Consider the following 22,235-nt stretch of genomic DNA (forward strand, 5'->3'; position numbering starts at 1 on the left):
CTCTCTCTCTCTCCCTCCATCCCACTCTCTCCTCTTCTCCTCCCCAGCCATAACCTCTCTCTCTCTCCCTCTCTATCTCTCCCTCCATCCCACTCTCTCCTCTTCTCCTCCCCAGCCATAACCTCTCTCTCTCTCCCTCCATCCCACTCTCTCCTCTTCTCCTCCCCAGCCATAACCTCTATCTCTCCCTCCATCCCACTCTCTCCTCTTCTCCTCCCCAGCCATAACCTCTATCTCTCCCTCCATCCCACTCTCTCCTCTTCTCCTCCCCAGCCATAACCTCTCTATCTCTCCCTCCATCCCACTCTCTCCTCTTCTCCTCCCCAGCCATAACCTCTCTATCTCTCCCTCCATCCCGCCACGCCTCTCTCCTCCTCCGTCTGTTTTGAGGAAGACATAATGCCGTTCTCTTTTCCCTCCTGCTTTGTTTATGTTGTCATTTAATCACACCTACCTGCACGACTCAACCTAGGTGTGTGTGTGTGTGTGTGTGTGTGTGTGTGTGTGTATGTATAGGGAGGGGGTGTGTGTGTGTGAGTTCTGAGAGTATTGACTTCAGGGATAATTTCAGTGCTGCCTTTACATGTTACTCTGTATTTTCAGCAGCAACTCTGATCCCACCCTCTTCTCTCCCTCTCCCCTTCCCCCTCTCTTTCTCTCCCTCTCCCTTCCCCCTCTATTCTCTCTCTCTCTCCCCTCTATTCTCTCTCTCCCTCCCCTCTATTCTCTCTCTCTCTCTCCCCTCTATTCTCTCTCTCTCTCCCCCTCTCTTTCTCTCTCTCTCTTTCTCGATTTCTCTCTCTCCATCGATTTTCTCCCTCCAACTTCCTGCTTGAGAAGAGGAGCGATGTTACAGATCTGATTGATTCCCTGAAATATACCTTTCATTTATGGTGTGTGTATGATCAGAATACTCAATAGAGGTGTGTGTGTGTGTGTGTGTGTATATTTGTGCGCGGGTGGGTGTGTGTGTGCAGAGTCACTGTACTGATCTCATGCCCTCCAACGGTGAATGCTGCTGTGGTAAAATACCTTGAGGTTGTTCTATTTATAAGCCATACTGTAACAAACTATCTGTGTCATTCAATGTCTACTCTAATGGATGCATCCCAAATGTCACCTTGTTCCCTATATAGTGCACTACTTTAGACCAAGGCCCATTGGGTGCCATATGGGACGAAACCCATGTCCCTCAGAAAACAGCAAATTATTAATGACTGTGAAGTTGATTCAGGAATAAAGTAGCAGAAATTACATTAGTTTGTCATTATTGAGTTTCCTCTTGGGGACATAGACAGCACAGGTGGCTTGTGGCACCTTAATAGAGGAGAACGGGCTCATAGTAATGGCTGGAACGGTGTGTACTTAACATTATAGAACACATCAAACACATAGTTTGATGCCAATTCATTCCAGCCATTATTATGAGCCATCCTCCCCTCTCCAGCCTCCTGTGATAGACAGTCTCTGTGTTGTGTTATTAGTTCTGATGTGATCAGTATTTCTGTTTGATATAAACTCTGATCTCCTCTAGGGTCACTGTGGCAGAGATGATGAGAATTTGTTGATACTGTAACTCTGTATTAGTAACTGTCTGGAGGTAATAACTCTGTATTAGTAACTGTCTGGAGGTAATAACTCTGTATCAGTAACTGTCTGGAGGTAATAACTCTGTATCAGTAACTGTCTGGAGGTAATAACTCTGTATCAGTAACTGTCTGGAGGTAATAACTCTGTATCAGTAACTGTCTGGAGGTAATAACTCTGTATCAGTAACTGTCTGGAGGTAAGAACTCTGTATCAGTAACTGTCTGGAGGTAAGAACTCTGTATCAGTAACTGTCTGGAGGTAAGAACTCTGTATCAGTAACTGTCTGGAGGTAATAACTCTATCAGTAACTGTCTTGAGGTAATAACTCTGTATCAGTAACTTCTAGAGGCTGTAACACAACAAAATGTGGAGTAAGTCAATGGGTATGAATACTTTCTGAAGGCACTGTATATCTTGTGTATCTGCAGGGGTATTAATACTTTCTGAAGGCACTGTATTTTACTTTTTTGGGGGGGACATTTTAGTCATTTAGCAGACGCTCTTATCCAGAGCGACTTACAATTAGTGAGTGCATACATTTTTCATATTGGCCCCCCGTGGGAAACGAACCCACAACCCTTGCGTTGCAAGCGCCATGCTCTACCAACTGAGCTACAGGATCTGTGTATCTGCTATGGTCTACATATCTGTGTCTGTAACTGACCCTGTGTGTCTATGTCTCTCTCTGTAGGATCTGTCACTGTGAAGGAGATGATGAGAGCCCTTTGATAACACCGTGCCACTGTACGGGCAGCCTGCGCTTCGTCCACCAGGGGTGCCTGCAGCAGTGGATCAAGTCCTCGGATACACGTTGCTGTGAACTCTGCAAGTACCAGTTCATCATGCAGACAAAGCTTAAACCCCTGCGCAAGGTGAGACAGAAGGTCTCTGGGCGGTAAACTCAATAAAGTATTGAATAATTTCGCTGTGTATTTTTGGATGGAATCAAGGCATTAGAATGTACCGGAGGCCACCAAAATGGAGCTTGTTTGGCCCGGGGGATCCTGGCTGGCTACATTTTCTATTTGGCTACTCCATGTGCTTGTAGAAAACACTGTATGTATATGTACAGTTGAAGTCGGAGGTTTACATACACCTTAGCCAAACACATTTAAACTCAGTTTTTCACAATTCCTGACGTTTAATCCTAGTAAAAATTCCCTGTCTTAGGTCAGTTCGGATCACCACTTTATTTTAAGAATGTGAAATGTCAGAATAATAGTAGAGAGAATGATTTATTTCAGCTTTTATTTCTTTCACCACATTTCCAGTGAGTCAGAAGTTTACATACACTTTGGTAGCATTGCCTTTAAATTGTGTAACTTGGGTCAAACATTTTGGGTAGCCTTCCACAAGCTTCCCACAATAAGTTGGGTGAATTTTGTCCCATTCCTCCTGACAGAGCTGGTGTAACTGAGTCAGGTTTGTAGGCCTCCTTGCTCGCACACGCTTTTTCAGTTCTGCCCACAAATGTTCTATAGGATTGAGGTCAGGACTTTGTGATGGCCACTCCAATACCTTGACTTTGTTGTCCTTAAGCCATTTTGCCACAACTTTGGAAGTATGCTTGGGGTCATTGTACATTTGGAAGACCCATTTGCGACCAAGCTTTAACTTCCTGACTGATGTCTTGAGATGTTGCTTCAATATATCCACATCATTTTCCTTCCTCATAATGCCATCTATTTTGTGAAGTGCACCAGTCCCTCCTGCAGCAAAGCACCCCCACAGCATGATGCTGCCACCCCCCTGTTTCACAGTTGGGATGGTGTTCTTCAGCTTGCAAGTGACCACATTTTTCCTCCAAACATAACGATGGTCATTATGGCCAATCAGTTCTATTTTGGTTTCATCAGACCAGAGGACATTTCTCCAAAAAGTACGATCTTTGTCCCCATGTGCAGTTGCAAACCGTAGTCTGGATTTTTATGGCGGTTTTGGAGCAGTGGCTTCTTCCTTGCTGAGCGGCCTTTCAGGTTATGTCGATATAGGACTCGTTTTACTGTGGATATAGATACTTTTGAACCTGTTTCCTCCAGCATCTTCACAAGGTCCTTTGCTGTTGTTCTGGGATTGATTTGCATTTTTCGCACCAAAGTACGTTCATCTCTAGGAGACAGAACGCGTCTCCTTCCTGAGCTGTATGACGGCTGCGTGGTCCCATGGTGTTTATACTTGCGTACTATTGTTTGTACAGATGAACGTGGTACCTTCAGGCATTTGGAAATTGCTCCCAAGGATGAACCAGACTTGTGGGTGTCCCAAAAAATTTTCTGAGGTCTTGGCTGATTTCTTTTGATTTTCCTATGATGTCAAGCAAAGGGGCACTGAGTTTGAAGGTAGGCCTTGAAATACATCCACAGGTACACCTCCAATTGACTCAAATGATGTCAGTTAGCCTATCAGAAGCTTCTAAAGCCATGACATAATTTTCTGGAATTTTCCAAGCTGTTTAAAGGCACAGTCAACTTAGTGTTTGTAAACTTCTGACCCACTGGAATTGTGATACAGTGAATTATACGTGAAATAATCTGTCTGTAAACAATTGTTGGAAAAATTACTTGTGTCATGCACAAAGTAGATGTCCTAACCGACTTGCCAAAACTATAGTTTGTTAACAATACATTTGTGGAGGTGTTGAAAAAACGAGTTTTAATGACTCCAACCTAAGCGTATGTAAACTTCCGACTTCAACTGTATGTGTGTGTGTATGTCTGTGTCTGTGTCTGTGTCTGCGTGCGCGTGTGCGCGCGCGCAATACACTCATTCTATTCTAGTTCTGCACTCCCAGAGATGACTGTGACCAGAACATTCAGATGTGACCCCCACTTGAAGACACTGACATGACAGAAAGCTGTTTTAATTCACTAATATTGATAAGAGTAGCATGAAATGGGGTTTTAGGCTTTGAATAAGATTCAGGTGAGAATTTGGAGGGTGCAATTGGTTTCAAGTGGTTTTGACATGATACACTCTTATTTCAGGCATGTATCAATCTTCATTGCTTCCAGATTCAACATTTTAATACAAATTATTTCACTGTCAATTAATTGAACGAAAGCACTTAAATAAAGGTAATTCTGATAATAGTCCTGAGTCCCCGTAGAGGAGGATACACACCCAACACACACACATGAACACCATGGAAACCAGACAAAACCCTCCTCCTCCTGTCTCTTACTCGACCCCCCCCCCCCCCCCCCTCCAAGACCCTCATGGAGGAGGTTAAACACACATACACACACAGCACACATACACTACCAGTTAACAGTTTGGACACACCTACTCATTCAAGGGTTTTTCTTTATTTTTACTATTTTCTACATTTTAGAATAATAGTGAAGACATCAAAACTATGACGTAACACATATGGAATCATGTAGTAACCAAAAAAGTGGTAAACAAATCAAAATATATTTTAGATTTTACATTCTTCAAAGTAGCCACCCTTTTCCTTGATGACAGCTTTGCACACTCTTTGAATTCTCTCAACCAGCTTCATGAGGTAGTCACCTGGAATGCTTTTCCAACAGTCTTGAAGAAGTTCCCACATATGCTGAGCACTTGTTGGCTGCTTTTCTTTCACTCTGCGGTCCAACTCATCCCAAACCATCTCAATTGGGTTGAGGTCAGATTATTGTGGAGGCCAGGTCATCTGATGCAGCACTCAATCACTCTCCTTCCTGGTCAATTAGCCCTTACACAGCCTGGAGGCGTGTATTGGGTCATTGTCCTTTTGAAAAATAAATGATAGTCCCACTAAGTGTAAACCAGATGGGATGGCGTATCGCTGCAGAATGCTGTGGTAGCCATGCTGGTTAAGTGTGCCTTGAATTCTAAATAAATCATCAACAGTGTCACCAGCAAAGCACCCCCACACCATCACACCTCCTCCTCCATGCTTCATGGTGGGAACCACACATTCGGAGATCATCCATTCACCTACACTGCGTCTCACAAAGACACGGCGGTTGGAACCATAAATCTCAAATTTGGACTCCAGAGCAAAGGACACATTTCCACCGGTCTACTGTCCATTGCTCGTGTTTCTTGGCCCAAGCAAGTCTCTTCTTATTATTGGTGTCCTTTTGTAGTGGTTTCTTTGCAGCAATTCGACCATGAAGGCTTGATTCACGCAGTCTCCTCTAAACAGTTGATATTGAGATGTGTCTGTTACTTGAACTCTGTGAAGCATTTATTTGGGCTGCAATCTGAGGTGCAGTTAATTGCCGATTTCTGAGGCTGGTAACTCTAATGAACTTATCCTCTGCAGCAGAGGTAACTCTGGGTCTTCCTTTCCTGTGGCGGTCCTCAAGAGAGCCAGTTTCATCATAGCGCTTGATGGTTTTTGCAACTGCAAATTGAAAATTTCCGGATTGACTGACCTTCATGTCTTAAAGTAATGATGGACTGTTGTTTCTCTTTGCTTATTTGAGCTGTCCTTGCCATAATATGGACTTGGTCTTTTACCAAATAGGGCAATTTTCTGTATACCACCCCTACCTTGTCACAACACAACTGATTGGCTCAAACGCATTAAGAAGGAAAGAAATTCCACAAATTAACTTTTAACATGGCACACCTGTTAATTGAAATGCATTCCAGGTGACTACCTCATGATGCTGGTTGAGAGTGTGCAAAGCTGTCATCAAGGCAAAGGGTGGCTACTTGGAAGAATCTCAAATATAACATATATTTTGATTTGTTTTAACACTTTTTTTTGTTACTATGTGAGTTATTTAATAGTTTCTACAATGTAGAAAATAGTAAAAATAAAGAAAAACCCTTGAGTGAGTAGGTGTGTCAAGGTACTGTAGATGCAGGGTAAATTCAGGACAACACCATGGAAACCAGGCCAATTCCTCCTTTCTCCTCCACTTTTCTCCTCCTCCACCTCTCTCCTCTTCTCTCCTCCTCCTCTCTCCTCCTCTCTTGTCCTCCTGACTCCTCCTCCCTATCCTCTCTCTTCCTCTTCTCTCCTCCTCTTCTCTCCTCCTCCTCTCTCTCCTCTTCTCTCCTCCTCCTCTCTCTCCTCCTCTTTCTCCTCCTCTCTCCTCTTCTCTCCTCCTCCTCTCTCCTCCTCTCTTGTCCTCCTAACTACTCCTCCCTATCCTCTCTCTTCCTCTTCTCTCCTCCTCCTATCTCCTCTTCTCTCCTCCTCCTCTCTCCTCTTCTCTCCTCCTCCTTCTCCCTTCCCTTCTCTCCTCCTCCATCCTCCTTATCCATTCTCTCCATCAGGGTAAAGTGTATTTATTATCTGTCCGCTGTTCTATAAAATGTTGCATTATTCAGGTAGAACTAGCCAGTGTGCCAGGGTATTGGTTAACAGGACTGGCACACAGATCTATAGACGGGGTGGGTTGTTTAGCAACAAAACCGATGTGTGCGCAAACGTGGAGAAAAACAGGTGGGGTTGGTTTAGAATCAAAGGATTGTTGACATGTAAACTATATTTCCTCTCCAAATCTATATAGAAAACATTTCTACATTTGCACAATTAGCTCTTGTTGTCTCTCAAATACATTGTTACAGTTGTTAGCTAGCTAGCAAATCTTTGCCATATTGGCATTGATGTGGGAGTCAAAACACCTAAAAACAAGACATGGTATCAATAACAAGATACAACGAGCTGAAACGAGCCATCTATGATTCCCCACATGGCAGCTTGTTGCCATTGTTGCTAGCTATCTGCCTGTCCAGAACAGCTTGTTGTCATGACAACACACAGACTTCTGCCTCAACGACACAACATTTTTGGGACGTTGCCAGGCAACCCGTCTATACATTTTATGTTTTAGTCATTTAGCAGACGCTCTTATCTTATACACCCTCTCTGCCAAAGAAGAGTGGATGGGCAGAGTGGGCCTGCTCCTCTCCCTGTTCCCCATTCTGTCATCCTCTCATTCTCCTCCACTCTCATCTCTCCCTTTCCTCATTTTTCATCAAATCAATACCAGAAATCAAAGCTGAAAAATACATTGTGGCCATTGGCCTTTCATTTCATGCTTGTTATAAAGGATTTCAAAGCATGTCGACATTTATGAAGGTTATTGAGATATTGCATCAGCTATTCAGACGTGTAATGTACCAAAACCCTTTAGCAATATGTATTTGAATTTGACCATTGATTTCAATAGGTTTCATGGATCAATAAAGAAACCCTCCTATGTGTTGGATCTATGAGAGGTCTAACGATGTGGTTGAGTGGTACTGGACAGCTGATAAATTGTTAACCAGCATCAGTGTGTAACTGAATGATTCACATCACACTGACTGAGTGATGACCATCAAATATTTAGCACTCAGTTTAAGCAGCTTCTGAAGAGGGCACTTTTTGCCAGACTGCTCATAGTCCATTGATAGTCAATCGCCCAAACCCTGTCCAAAAGAACACAATGGAGTCTTTGAGTGTGTGTATGTGTGTATTTATGTGTGTGTGTGTCTTTCGTTTTTTTTCTCTCTCTCTCGCTCCTCTCTCAGTGGGAGACGCTCCAGATGACGTCTAGTGAGAGGAGGAAGATCATTTGTTCTGTGACGTTCCATGTCATCGCCATCACCTGCGTGGTGTGGTCGCTCTACGTGCTCATCGACCGCACTGCAGACGAGATCAGAGCAGGTCAGCACAGTCACCAAAAACAGCACAACACCCTTCAGCATGGACACTACACACTACATACCCTTCAATTCTTTCACTGCACGCTAAAAACACCACTACACACCTTAGAACAGTCACACACTCCTCAGCATGGACAGTGCACTCCAAAAACACCACCCCTCACTGAATACAGTGACAGCATTCCGAAAACACCACAACACCCCTCACTGAATAGAGCGACGGCAAAACACAATACACAACTCTAGTACAGTACAACATGACACACACTCTCTCTCGGGTCAGGCCCGTTCACGCAGATTGACATGTTGTGTTTCTGCTCTGATCGTAATAAATAGTTAGTACCCGTCCGTAATAACAGGCCAGTATCCACTGTATATCTTTCTCTATCTCTGTCTTCTTACATCAAGTAATTTGGCAGGTAGTACTCTCAGCATGTCGCAAAGACAATTAGGACGTTTATTCTGGGTCTGTTAAGATGTTATTGTACTGCTAAGGAGAATGGGGGGAGAGGGAGAGAGAGAGAAAACCACCATCTGTTTTCACCAGTTTGACTAGGGAGTATACGGGCATGTTAAACTGAGTTATACTGTATAGTGTACATTCAATCATCTGTACTCTCTCTCTCTCTCTCTGTCTATCACTGGTAATACATTGTAATGACAATCTCTTCACCCATGCAGCCGGAAGAATCCCAGGTAAACTTTTGACCTTTGACCTTTAACCCTGTTTTATGTCATTTCCTGTGAGACTGGGCTCTGGTGTTTAGGGCTTTCTCTAATTTCAAATCAAATTTTATTTGTCACATGCTTCGTAAACAACAGGTGTAGACTAACAGTGAAATGCTTACTCACGGGTCCTTCCCAACAATACAGAGAGAAAGAAAATAGAAAAATAATAGAAAAGTAAAATTAGTAATAATAAAAGTAATAATAGATACACAATGAGTAACTATAACTTGGCTATATGCAAGGGGTACCAGTACCTAGTCGATGTGCAAGGGTATGAGGTAATTGAGGTAGATATACATATAACTAGGAACAAAGTGACAGATAGTAAACAGTAGCAGCAACGTATGTGATTAATCAAAAAAGTTAGTGCAAAAAGGGTCAATGCAGATAGTCCAGGTAGCTACAGTATTTGGTTAACTATGTAACAAACTATTTAGCAGTCTTATGGCTTGGGGGTAGAAGCTGTTCAGGGTCCTGTTGGTTCCAGACTTGGTGGCTGGAGTCTTTGACAATTTGTAGGGCCTTCTTCTGACACTGCCTGGTATAGAGGTCCAGGATGGCAGTGAGCTCGGCCACAGCGATGTACTGGGACGTCCACACTACCCTCTGTAGTGCTTTGCGTCGGATGCCAAGCAGTTGCCATTCCAAACGGTGATGCAGCCAGTCAAGATGCTCTCAGTGGTATAGCTGTAGAACTTTTTGAGGATCTGAGGGCCCATACCAAATCTTTTCAGCCTCCTGAGGGGGAAGAGGCGTTGTCGTGCCCTCTTAACGACTGTGTTAGTGTGTTTGGACCATCATAGATCCTTAGTGATGTGGACACAGAGGAACTTGAAGCTCTCGACCCGCTCCTCTACAGCCCTGTCGATGTGAATGGGGGGCGTGCACAGCATTAATTTAATGTAGTCCATGATCAGCTCCTTTGTCTTGCTGACGTTGAGGAGGAGGTTGTTGTCCTGGCACCACACTGCCAGGTCTCTGACCTCCTCCATATAGGCTGTCTCATCGTTTTCGGTGATCAGGCTTACCACAGTCGTGTCATCAGCAAACTTCATGATGGTGTTGGAATCGTGTGCGGCCACGCAGTCGTAGGTGAACAGGAGTACAAGAGGGGACTAAGCACGCACCCCTGAGGGGCCCCTGTATTGAGGGTCAGCGTGGCGGATGTGTTGTTCCCTATCCTCACCATCTGGGGGTGGCCCGTCAGGAATTCCTGGATCCAGTTAGAGAGGGAGGTGTTCAGTCCCAGTGTCCTTGGCTTAGTGATGAGCTTGGAGGGCACTATGGTGTTTAACGCTGAGCTGAAGTCAATGAACAGCATTCTCATGTAGGTGTTCCTTTTGTCCGAGTGGGAAAGGGCAGTGTGGAGTGCAATAGCAATTGCATCATCTGTGAATCTGTTGGGGCGGTAGATGAATTGGAGTGGGTTCAGGATGTCTGGGATGATGGTGTTGAAAGCATTTCATGGATACAGATGTGGGTGCTACGAGGCAGTAGTCATTCAGACAGGTTACCTTGGCGTTCTTGGGCACAGGGACTATGGTGGTCTGCTTAAAACATGTAGGTATTACAGACTGGGTCAGGGGGAGGTTGAAAATGTCAGTGAAGACACTTGCCAGCTGGTCAACGCATGCTCTGAGTATGCATCCTGGTAATCCATCTGGCCCTGCGGCCTTATGAATGTAAACCTGTTTAAAGGTCTTACTTACATCGGCCACAGAGAGCGTGATCACACAGTCGTCCAAAACAGCTGGTGCTCTCACGAATGGTTCAGTGTTGCTTGCCTCAAAGCAAAGATAGAAGGCTCGTCTGGTAGGCTTGTATCACTGGGCAGCTTGCGGCTGGGTTGCCGTTTGTAATCCATGATAGTTTGCAAGCCTTGCCACATCTGACAAGCATCAGAGCCCGTAGGATTCGATCTTAGTCCTGTATTGACGCTTTGCCTGTTGGATGGTTAGTCTGAGGGTGTAGCGAGATTTCTTATAAGCGTCCGGGTTAGTGTCCTGCTCCTTGAAAGCGGCAGCTCTAGCCGTTAGCTCAGTGCGGATGTTGCCTGTAATCCACAACTTCTGGTTGGGATATGTACGTACGGTCACTGTGGGGATGATGTCGTCGATGCACTTATTAATGAAGCAGGTGACTGTGGTAAACTCCTCAATGCCATCGGATGAGTCCCGGAACATATTCCAGTCTGTGCTAGCGAAACAGACCTGTAGCTTAGCATCTGCTTCATCGGACCACTTCCGTATTGAGCGCGTCACTGGTACTTCCTGTTTGAGTTTTTGCTTGTAAGCAGGAGGATAGAGTTATGGTCAGATTTGCTAAATGGAGGGCGAGGGAGAGATTTGTATGCGTCTCTGTGTGGAGTAAAGGTGATCTAGAGTTGTTTCACCTCTAGTTGCACAGTTGTTGTGCGGTCTTAGTGCCAGCATCGGTTTGTGGGGGTAAATAGACCGCTACGAAAAATATAGATGAAAACTCTCTTGGTAAGTATACTGAACAAAAATATAAACGCAACATGCAACAATTTCAAAGATTTTATTGAGTACAGTTCATATAAGGAAATCAGTCAATTGAAATCAATTCATTAGGCCCTAATCTATGCATTTCACATGACTGGGAATACAGATATGCATCTGTTGGTCACAGATACTTTTATTTTTTTAAGGTTGAGGCATGGATCAGAAAACCAATCAGTATCTGGTGTGACCACCATTTGTCTCATGCAGCGCGACATATCTCCTTCACATAGAGTTGATCAGGCTGTTGATTGTGGCCTGTGGAATGATGTCCCACTGGATATTGGCGGGAACTGGAACACGCTGTCGTACACGTAGATCCAGAGCATCCCAAACATGCTCAATGGGTGACATGGGTCCGTGCATTATCATGCTGAAACATGAGGTGATGGCGGCAGATGAATGGCACGACAATGGGCCTCAGGATCTCGTAACGGTATCTCTGTGCATTCAAATTGCCATCAATAAAATGCAATTGTGTTCATTGTCTGTAGCTTATGCCTGCCCATACCATAACCCCAACGCCACCATGGGCCACTCTGTTCCAACGTTGACACAGCAAACCGCTCGCCCACAGGACGCCATACATGTGGTCTGCGGTTGTGAGGTCAGTTGGACGTACTGCCACATTCTCTAAAACAACGTTGGAGGCGGTTTATGGTAGAGAAATTAACATTCAATTATCTGGCAACAGCTCTGGTGGACATTCCTGCAGTCAGCATGCCAATTGCATACTCCCTCAAAACTTGAGACATCTGTTGCATTGTGTTGTGTGATAAAACTGCACATTTTAGAGTGGTCTTTTATTGTCCCCAGCACAAGGTGCACCTGTGTAATGATCATGCTGTTTAATCAGCTTCTTGATATGCCACACCTGCCAGGTGGATGGATTATCTTTGCAAAGGAGAAATCCTCACTAACAGGGATGTAAACAAATTTGTGCACCAAATTTGAGCGAAATATGCTTTTTTTTGGGTATGTAACATTTCTGGGATCTTTTATTTCAGCTCATGAAACATGGGACCAACACTTTACATGTTGCATTTATATTTTTGTTCAGTGTAGTATGGTCTACAGCTTTTCATGAGGTATTCTAACTCAGGCGAGCGGCACCTCGAGACTTCCTTAATATTAGAGATCATGCACCAGCGGTTGTTAACAAAGAGACACACATCTCCCCCCTTGAGCTTACCCGATGTTGCCGTTCTGTCCTGCCGATGCATAGAAAAAGCAGCTAGCGTATTATACGTCCTCGTTCAGCCAAGTTTCCGAAAAACATAGGATATTACAGTTCTTTGGGTCCTGTTGATAGGAACGGAGCTCGTCCAGTTTGTTCTCCAGTGATTATACATTCGCCAATAGAACGGAGGGTAGAAGCGGATTATTTGCTCGTTGCCGTAGTTTCATCAGGGTACCCACAGTCGGACTCTATATATGACCGACCGGCTCGATTCGGTCTTATGTAGCAAAATGGTGTGTTTTACATTGGATAAAAGTAGAGACTCAGAGCTAGAAAATGGTATATCATACACTACAGTTGAGGAACAATGGGAAAGTAATTCTACTTTGAAAGTTGATAAACTTGTAGCCTCACCTTTGAGAAAATGGCCCTTGAATGTTTTGGTACCAACTGGAGAGCTCTTCTTTGTCTACACCCCATTAAGCATCATTCACACCCTCTTAAGCTTTAGGCCCACCCATCTTTTTAAGGATTCACATGTGAGGCTATGTACTAAACAACCAAAGATTTCAATACTAAAGGCTGGTTTAAACTACGGGTGTGTTCGTAAATGTAATATTGGCGTTCGTAAACTCAGAGCGTTGTCAGATTGTCCGTTTGTAAATTCAGAGCGTTTCGCTTTCGTAGCGTTCAGAGCACACACTGGACACTCTGGCCGAGGAGTAGGGTTGATCCGAGCGTTCTAACCTAACAACAGCAGTCAAGCACCCAAGCTAACTGGCTAACGTTGGCTAGCTTGCTAGCTACTTCCAGACACAAATGAGAGAACAGCTCACTGACCATTTTACTCACCCTAGCAGAGCTGGTTAGGCTGTTTTTATGTTATCCAGAGCGTTGGTGACTGCAACTGTGCGGCTGGCAACAATTTAATTACGCTTTTTTGCCAACGTTTACTGACACCGGCCATATTCAACAGGTGTTGAGCGTTCGTAAATTTGTCAGTTATTCGGCGCTCTGGCACACTCAGACGAGAGTGCACAGAAATCGGTAGATTTCCAGAGCAAATTTACCAGCTACGTCTATCGACAATTGTCGCAGTGACATCATAAACATTCTATTGAAATAGTTACTTGCATAGTGGAGTCTTTTGTTTAGACATGTAGCTATATAGCTAGCTAAACAATGAACCAGAATCCCAACTCATAATGTTACTACCCTCCATGAATCTGCAGGTAGCTAACCAACCAGGTTCAATGTTAGCTAGCTAACATTAGGCTATAACTAGCAATGTAAATGGCTCTGAGATACTAATAATATTACTACACAGATCACACACGTAACGTTAGCTAGATAGCCAGCCAGCTAACATTAGCTAGCTAGCAAACTACACTTTAACTTGAAATGAAAATGACTTTCTGACTAAATTAGAAACGTGTAATATCTGAAAATGTAGCTAGCTAGACTATCTTATACATGGATGGACGCTTCTCCCTCTCTGTCACGGATGCCATGGTTGCCCTTTGTTTGAAGATGTAATCCGGAGACAGATGTTTTATAAAACAGCCTTCTGTGTGTTCTCTTTTCGACTCTGTCTGCATGTTTGCAATCCAAATGCCAGAATTTTCTCCATCTCCTTAGCTATCATACGCTAATTCCACTGATTTCAAAACTCGGTCCTCCAGAAAGCGGAGAGCAACACTTATGCAGTTCTACTACGTGATGTCTTTCAAAAAAGCAGAGTTAGAAAGGATTACATACACATACTGACCAGCTTATGTTATAGACCGAAGCGTGCTACATGGCAGACCAATCCGAACTCATCTCTCGGCATGTCCAGCCCACTCATTATCTCAGCCAATCATGGATAGCGGGAAGGTTGCTGTCTTTTTCTGTGGCTAAACCAACTAGGCTCCTAATTTAACAATTGTATTCATATTTACAGATGGCATACAAGTTTGATATTGAGGCACATGAAAGTTCACATGTTCCAGAAGGCATTTCTGCCAAAAAACACATTTTGATAAAAAAAAAGTGAATGTTCAAATGGCGCTCCTGTGAAGTAGTGACGTGCGACATATGCGTAGTTTCCTGAAACGAGTCACATATAGCCCTCTCTTTCTCTAGCGAGTGTCGGGGATTAGGGCCTGGTCCGAAATGAGCAGTATGTCCTGTGCCGCCAACTCATTGAAGTAGAAATCTTCATCCAAATCGAGTTTAGTGATCGCTGTTCTGATGTCCAAAAAAACAAAAAACAGCATAATTGGTCAGGAGGCCGTAAAACAGTCCAGCGCCATTCTCATTTCATCTTTCCTTGTTTCCTCTCAACCTCTCTCCTCACCTATACCTCAAATAATCCCCCCACAAGGACAAAAAGAAAACCCACCCTTTCCTTTCTTGCACTTTTCTTACTAGCACTGACTTTGCTGATAGGGGCTTTATTGAGGAAAAGTTTTACTTACTATGACTGTGATATGTGGTTGTCTATACCTTGACATGAATGCACTAACTGTAAGTCGCTCTCGATAAGATTGTCTGCTAATGTCAAATGTTTTTAAAACGCATTGGAGAAGGAGGAACGTTGGACCTTCTTCTCCAATCTGTTTGGGAAGGAGGTAAGGAGATAGGACGCAAGGAATTGCGGAAAGACTAATTGAGATAGAACCCAGTTCCTGTTCCTACTTCCTACATGACCCTATCTACACCCATTTCTTGAATCTTTCACCATTCACCATCTCTTAACTTGAAATAATGATTATTATAGCATCGTCATCCTAGATAAGCACATATCTATGGCTGTGACTGTTTGCGATGTATTTTATATGTCTCTCTTCTCTCTCTCTCTTCTAACCCTAACCCCAGGTATCCTGGAGTGGCCATTCTGGACCAAGCTGGTGGTGGTGGCCATCGGCTTCACTGGCGGCCTGGTCTTCATGTACATCCAGTGTAAAGTCTACTTCCAGCTGTGGCGGAGACTCAAGGCCTACAACCGGGTGATCTACGTCCAGAACCGCCCGGAAACGTGTAAAAAGCAGATGTTGGAGAAGCCGCCCCTCATGGAGCCCAATGTGGAGCACAAGGAGGCTCTGGTCCCCACCCAGTCAGACACAAACTCCTCCCAGTACACAGAGACAGAAGACTACAGTATGGAAGTGCTCCATGTCTGACCCACATATACTGACACACAGTGACACACCATGTCTGACCCACATCAAGTGCCTTCAGAAAGTATTCACACCCCTTGACTTTTTCCACATTTTGTTGTGTTACAACCTGAATTTAAAGTTGATTAAATTGAGATTTTGTCACTGGCCTACACACAATACCCCATAACGTCAAAGTGGAAATATGCTTTAAAAAAAAAGTGAAATGAAAAGCTGAAATGTCTTGAGTCAATAAGTATTCAATCCCTTTGTTATGACGAGCCTAAATACGTTCAAGAGTAAAAATGTGCTTAACAAGTCACATAAGTTGCATGCACTCACTCTGTGTGCAATAATAGTGTTTAACATGATTTTTGAATTACTACCTCATCTCTGTATCCCACACATACAATTATCTGTAAGGTCCCTTAATCGAGCAGTACATTTCAAACACAGATTCAACCTCAAAGACCAGGGAGGTTTTCCAATGCCTCAAAAGAAGGGCACCTATTGGTACATTTAAAAAAAGCAGACATTGAATATCCCTTTGAGCATGGTGAAGTTAATAATTACACTTTGGATGGTGTATCAATACACCCAGTCACTACAAAGATACAGGCGTCCTTCCTAACTCAGTTGTCAGAGAGGAAGGAAACCACTCAGGGATTTCACCATGAGGCCAATGGTGACTTTAAAACAGTTACAGAGTTTAATGGCCGTGATAGGAGAAAACTGAGGATGGATCAACAACATTGTAGTTACTCCACAATACTAACCTAAATGACAGTGAAAAGAAAGAAGCCTGTACAGTATAACAAATATTCCAAAACATGCATCCTGTTTGCAACAAGGCACTAAAGTAATAATGCAAAAAATGTGGCAAAGCAATTAACTTTTTGTCCTGAATATAAAGTGTTATGTTTGGGGCAAATCCAATACAACACATTACTGAGTACCACTCTTCATATTTTCAAGCATAGTGGTGGCTGCATCATGTTATGGGAATGCTTGTAATCGTTAAGGACTGGGGAGTTTTACAGGATAAAAAAGAAACGGAATGGAGCTAAGCACAGGCAAAATCCTAGAGGAAAACCTGGTTCAGTCTGCTTTCCACCAGACACTGGGAGATGAATGAACCTTTCAGAAGGACAATAACCTAAAACACAAGGCCAAATCTACACTGGAGTTGCTTACCAAGAAGACAGTGAAGGCTCCTGAGTGGCTGAGTTACAGTTTAGACTTAAATCTACTTTAAAATCTATGGCAAGACCTGAAAATGGTTGTCTAGCAATGATCAACAACCAATTTGACAGAGCTTGATGAATTTTTTCAATAGAAATTGGCAAATGTTGCACAATCCAGGTGTGGAAAGCTCTTAGAGAATTACCTAGAAAGACTCACAGCTGTAATCACTGCCAAAGTTGCTTCTACAAAGTATTGACTCAGAGGTGTGAATACTTATGTAAATGTGATATTTCTGTATGTCATGTTTTCACTTTGTCTTTATGGGGTATTGTGTGTAGATGGGTTGAGAAAAAACATATATTTAATGCATTTAGAATTCAGGCTGTAACACAACAAAAAGTGGAATAAGTCAAGGGGTGTGAAAACTTTCTGAAGGCACTGTATACTAACACACAGGGACACATCATTTACATTTTAGTCATTTAGCAGACGCTCTTATCCAGAGCGACTTAGTTATTGAGTGCATACATTTTTCATACTGGCCCCCCGTGGGAATCGAACCCACAACCCTGGCGTTGCAAGCGCCATGCTCTACCAACTGAGCTACAGGAGGCCAACGTATATAAACACACACATGAGTGCCACAGGAGGTTGGTAGCACCTTAATTGGGGAAGATGGGCTCATGGTAATGGCAGGAGCAGAATCAGTGGAATGTGTCAAATACATCAAACACATGGTTTGATGCCATTCCATTCGCTCCGTTACAGCCATTATTATGAGCCGTCCTCCCCTCAGCAGCCTCCACTGATGAACGCACAGAGTGAAACACACACACAGATATACAAAATACTATAGTATGGATGTCGTCCTGAGGAGGTGTGACTGACCCACCCTGATCCCACCGTCCCCACACAGTCTGAGACAGGACTACAGTATGCAGGAGTATGGACCAACAACCCTCAGCCTCTCAGCCTCCTTCTTTCTCCCAGGACTTTCTCCACTGAGGCCCGAAGAGCCCATAGACACCTCTACACACACACACACACATCTCTAGGGGAACAGGACTGAGACAGATGAACTCACTCTGCTCCAGAGGTTTCAGTGTTTCTGTTTCGTTGTTTGTTTGTTTGTTAGCTTGTATGTTTGGTTTATTTGTTTTACTAACTGTGAGTCGTTGGCTAAAGCACCGCCGGATCTCTGGAACATTCTAGAACACTTTGGAACATTCTAGAACATTCTGGAACATTGAACATTCCAACAACTACTGCCACCATACCGCTGACGTCCGAGAGCCCGCTAAGGCCTGCATGCCCGCCTCTCTGGGTTTGGGTCTGTACTGGTCTCGACCAGATCAGACCGGATCGGACTGGATTGTACCGGATCTGACCATGCATTGAAGCACTTTTTAGTTCCCACCAACATCCCTCTCACCCCTTTTCTCTTTTAATCTGAGTCAAGTTCTTTATAGTATATCCCAGCAAACAGGGGACGTCTCTAGGACATTAAACGATGTTCCCATTAGTTCCCTTTTAGGGTTTCGGCAAGACGTTATCCATAAGGGGACATCAGTGCAGGTCCCGGTCTGGTCGCAGTGTAACGTTATAATACGTTTTTTTATGTCCACTAGGGAACTTTACAAACTTTTGACGACCATTTCGTGATGTTTCTGGGAAGTCCTAAGGACACATTTTTGTTTGCAGGATAATTGTGGGAAATTATACAGACATTTGTGGGGAAATCTTTTGTTTTACATTTGAGATTTCTGTCCCACACACAGACACATACACACCTGCCCTCCCTTGGATGACAAAAAAGGAATTGAGAATGATGGGGGGGGGGGGAGCAATGAATGATGGGGGGGGGGGGGAATTGAATTTTGCCAAAATGATCATTTCCCTTTTCGACAAGAAAAACAAACAAACACTGAAAGTCAATACTATATATGGCCTACTGGTTACTCAAGCTCTGTGGTTTTTACATCTTGTTTGGGTTGGGTTGATACAATATTGATACAACGTTGATACAACCAAAACACAACGTTGGGATAACATCAGATCTAGCCATCCACCTGACATTACCTCCCTCTACCATATGAACTCTCTAAAGGCTCTGAGAAGAATGTAACGTTTTTAAAACCATTTTCTACCAACCATTCAGTCACAGGAAATTGCTAGATAATCTCCCATGTCAGTCATCATCTTAACATGACCTTTGGAAAACCAACCAATCGGTCATCTTTTTTCTATTGTGCGAATGATACAGTACTTATGGTATTCCATGTGCAGTTTTTAATAATAATAATCTGTTGTTAATTATGTTGGTGTAATCATGGGTTTTATGATGCCTTGAGGAAGCTACAGCCTGCTATATTTAGACTGTTATCTCATCCTGTCATCCTCCTCTCTTCTCAAGGCAGTTTACAGTGGGCCTATTGACTTCTCTGATCACACTGATAATGATAATGCAGATGGGATTATTAAAATCCTCATTTACATAAGATTATATTAATTTGATCACTGGCTGTTTATTTTCATCCAATGAGCTACAGAGGCAGAAGGCATGGAGTACAGGGCCTATTATTATGAGACAACCAATCACCATCATCTACCATCCTCTGACCAGCTCCCTCTGCTCAAGCCATGAACTGACCCTCTCCATCTTCGGAGGATGCAGCTTTCAGAGACTTGTCCTCTATTGGTTGACCTGTCCTAATATATTGCTGCTTTGGTTTTCGCTCTTTGCTTTGAGAGTTGAGGAGCTGACTGGGTCACCATCTAGTGTTGGGAGTAGGAAAGTGCAGTCTGAACAGGGACGTTGTGGTTTCCTCAAGGCAACACTGTGTTTTGGGCTTACAGTCTGTTGTAAGTGCTTTTATATCTGTGGGAGAACAGCAATGCCAGGGTCCTCTCTGGCCTTATACAACCATTCCAGCAAACACACATTTTTATCAACAGTGTATTTGATACTAGTGTAAACATACACACGACAACAACAGAGGTCCAACCTTGACACTTCTAATGTACGATGACGACAAACAAAACCAAAATCAACATCTGATTTCCTGTAATGTAAAGCCCCATTGTATTCTGGGATTTGGTGTCTAATTTGTGTAAAAGTCAGGATTAGAGTTGTGGGTGGCAGGTAGCATGGTGGTTAGAGTGTTGGGCCAGAAACCGAAAGGTCACTGGTTCAAATACCCGAGCCGACAAGGTGAAAAATCTGTTGATGTGTCCTTGAGCAAGGTGCTTAACACTAATTTGTGCCAAGGACGCTGTACTACTAAATCTGACCCTGTAAATCAACACATTTCACTGCACTTATCTGGTGTATGTGACATTATTTTGTATTTGAGAAGCATGTTTGATTATAAGGGCCTCATGCTTTCTCAGAACATATTATTATTGTATTATACAGCTGTGGACTCACACAGTCCCCTGTATGGTGTACATTTTAGGACACCCTCACACAGTCCCCAAGATGCTCTTTACGATTAGACAGAAAAAGTGCAATTACCTTAGCTGACCTGGTCAATTCACTAGTACTGTCGCTCTCATCCAAGGTTGACTCTCTGGATACATTATGATTATTTCAACATTTTCTGTGTTTCAGTTTTTTTTAAGAAAAATATTTGTTTGCATCAAAAGAGACCCCTTTATGCAACTAATACTAGCAGTACCCAACTCCAGACATGAGCTAGTTGAGCTTTCCCCTGGAAACCAATTCCATCTCTGTGTGTTCTCCTCCTGTACATTACTTTCTCACACTGTCTTAGTTATTGTCGGATGCAAGACTCTTTGAAAGGGAGCAGTAATACACTGAGTCCAGGCTTAAAGTAAACCTCACTGCACTTGGCTTTTAAAGGTAATTTACTCTTAAGTCTATAGTTCTACCCCCTAAGTTATTCAGCCTGCTTTTATAACCACTGCTTTTACCTGATCAATACAATGGATCCAAATGATCAATCGTTTTGTTTTAGTCAGATAATTATTGATATTTTAAAAGATTACAATTTACATGATTGATAAATTAATTGAAATTATATGTTTGATGATGTATAGCTGGCTCCTATAATTCTCTTTTTGAGAAAACATACCTGTTGACTTGTTGATGTTGACCTTTCATGTTTGACCTCAAGACTTTTATGTACAGGGCTTTGCTTAGCTATATGATGAGAACAGTTCTTTACAGCTAAGCTCTATAATAACTTTGTAACAGCGGCATTTCTGGCAACTTTCCCCAAATTCCCATGTTTTCCAGTTGTCCCGGTTGGAATATTCACAGATTTCTGGAAAACCTGACCATTTTGGGAAAGTTACTAGAAATTGCGTACCCCTAAACCATTCTGTATAACATTGCTCTGGCAGAAGTCTGTCTGTTCATTCAAAGCCATTTAACATGTAAGAGAACACACATCTCTCCTGCAGAACATAACAACTTAAGCAGCCATTCCATAAGGTAAGCCGTTCTGTCCCCCATCATCAAAATAATAACCCTTGTGCTGAGAAAGTGTTACTTGCATAAAACTACAGTGCTTTACTACTGACTCGACTTGAGCATACCACTGTTTCCCTCCTTCATAGATCATTCCACACGTTTGTCTGTGAGTTTACCTTTGAATAGTAAAAAAATTTGGTAAGAAAAAAAGTACTTATGTTTTTAAAAATAAATATTGATGTGTTTTGATTTGTTTCATTTCCCATGTTTGAATAAAGTATGTAGATTGAAAAACCAACCAAATAAAAATGAAAACCTTTAAACGGTTTGTTAATATGAATACCGGTAAGTCTTCTTTCATTTTAGCTACTGGATGTGCGTCTCGTATACTTTCATTGTCACCAACAGTTTTACAATACTATAAGGAGAAATAGAAAAGCACATTTTTAGATCATTTTTATTTGACATTTGAAATGTACAGCAATGATGTTTCATAGCTAAATCCACATTATTTAAATGTGGGACTTTCTGTTTGTAAGAATCGCTGGCAAAAAAGTTGAATGGCATCAGTGGGTATGTGCTTATCATAGCGCAATATACATACAGCACAGGATGTAAGAAACAACACTGTGTTCACAATATATCAGACTATATAGCTATTCCCCCTCCCGCTCTCTCCCCTTCCCTCCCTCCCTCGTTCCCTCCCTAGTTCCCTCCCTCGTTCCCTTCCTCTCTCTCTCCATATCTCCTTCCCTCTCTTCCCCCCTCTCTCCATATCTCCCTCCCTCTCTCCCCCTCATCCCTCTTCCTCTCCCTTCCACCCCTCCTCACTCACTCTCCCA

At 43.1% G+C, this 22,235-nt stretch overlaps 1 protein-coding gene across 1 annotated transcript; it reads left to right on the forward strand.

Moving 5' to 3' along the window:
- Positions 1-2,281: 2,281 nt before the first annotated feature.
- Positions 2,282-18,761, forward strand: LOC311122592 (E3 ubiquitin-protein ligase MARCHF8-like; the record flags this gene model as incomplete). The annotated part of the gene is made up of 4 exons (XM_084196934.1): positions 2,282-2,462; positions 8,071-8,206; positions 8,887-8,901; positions 15,493-18,761. Coding segments are annotated over 4 exons (637 nt in total), but the record flags the coding sequence as incomplete, so codon positions are not given.
- Positions 18,762-22,235: the final 3,474 nt, after the last annotated feature.

This window comes from Coregonus lavaretus (assembly GCF_964263955.1).
Source record: "Coregonus lavaretus genome assembly, contig: HAP1_SCAFFOLD_3495, whole genome shotgun sequence".
NCBI classification, from domain to species: domain Eukaryota; kingdom Metazoa; phylum Chordata; class Actinopteri; order Salmoniformes; family Salmonidae; genus Coregonus; species Coregonus lavaretus.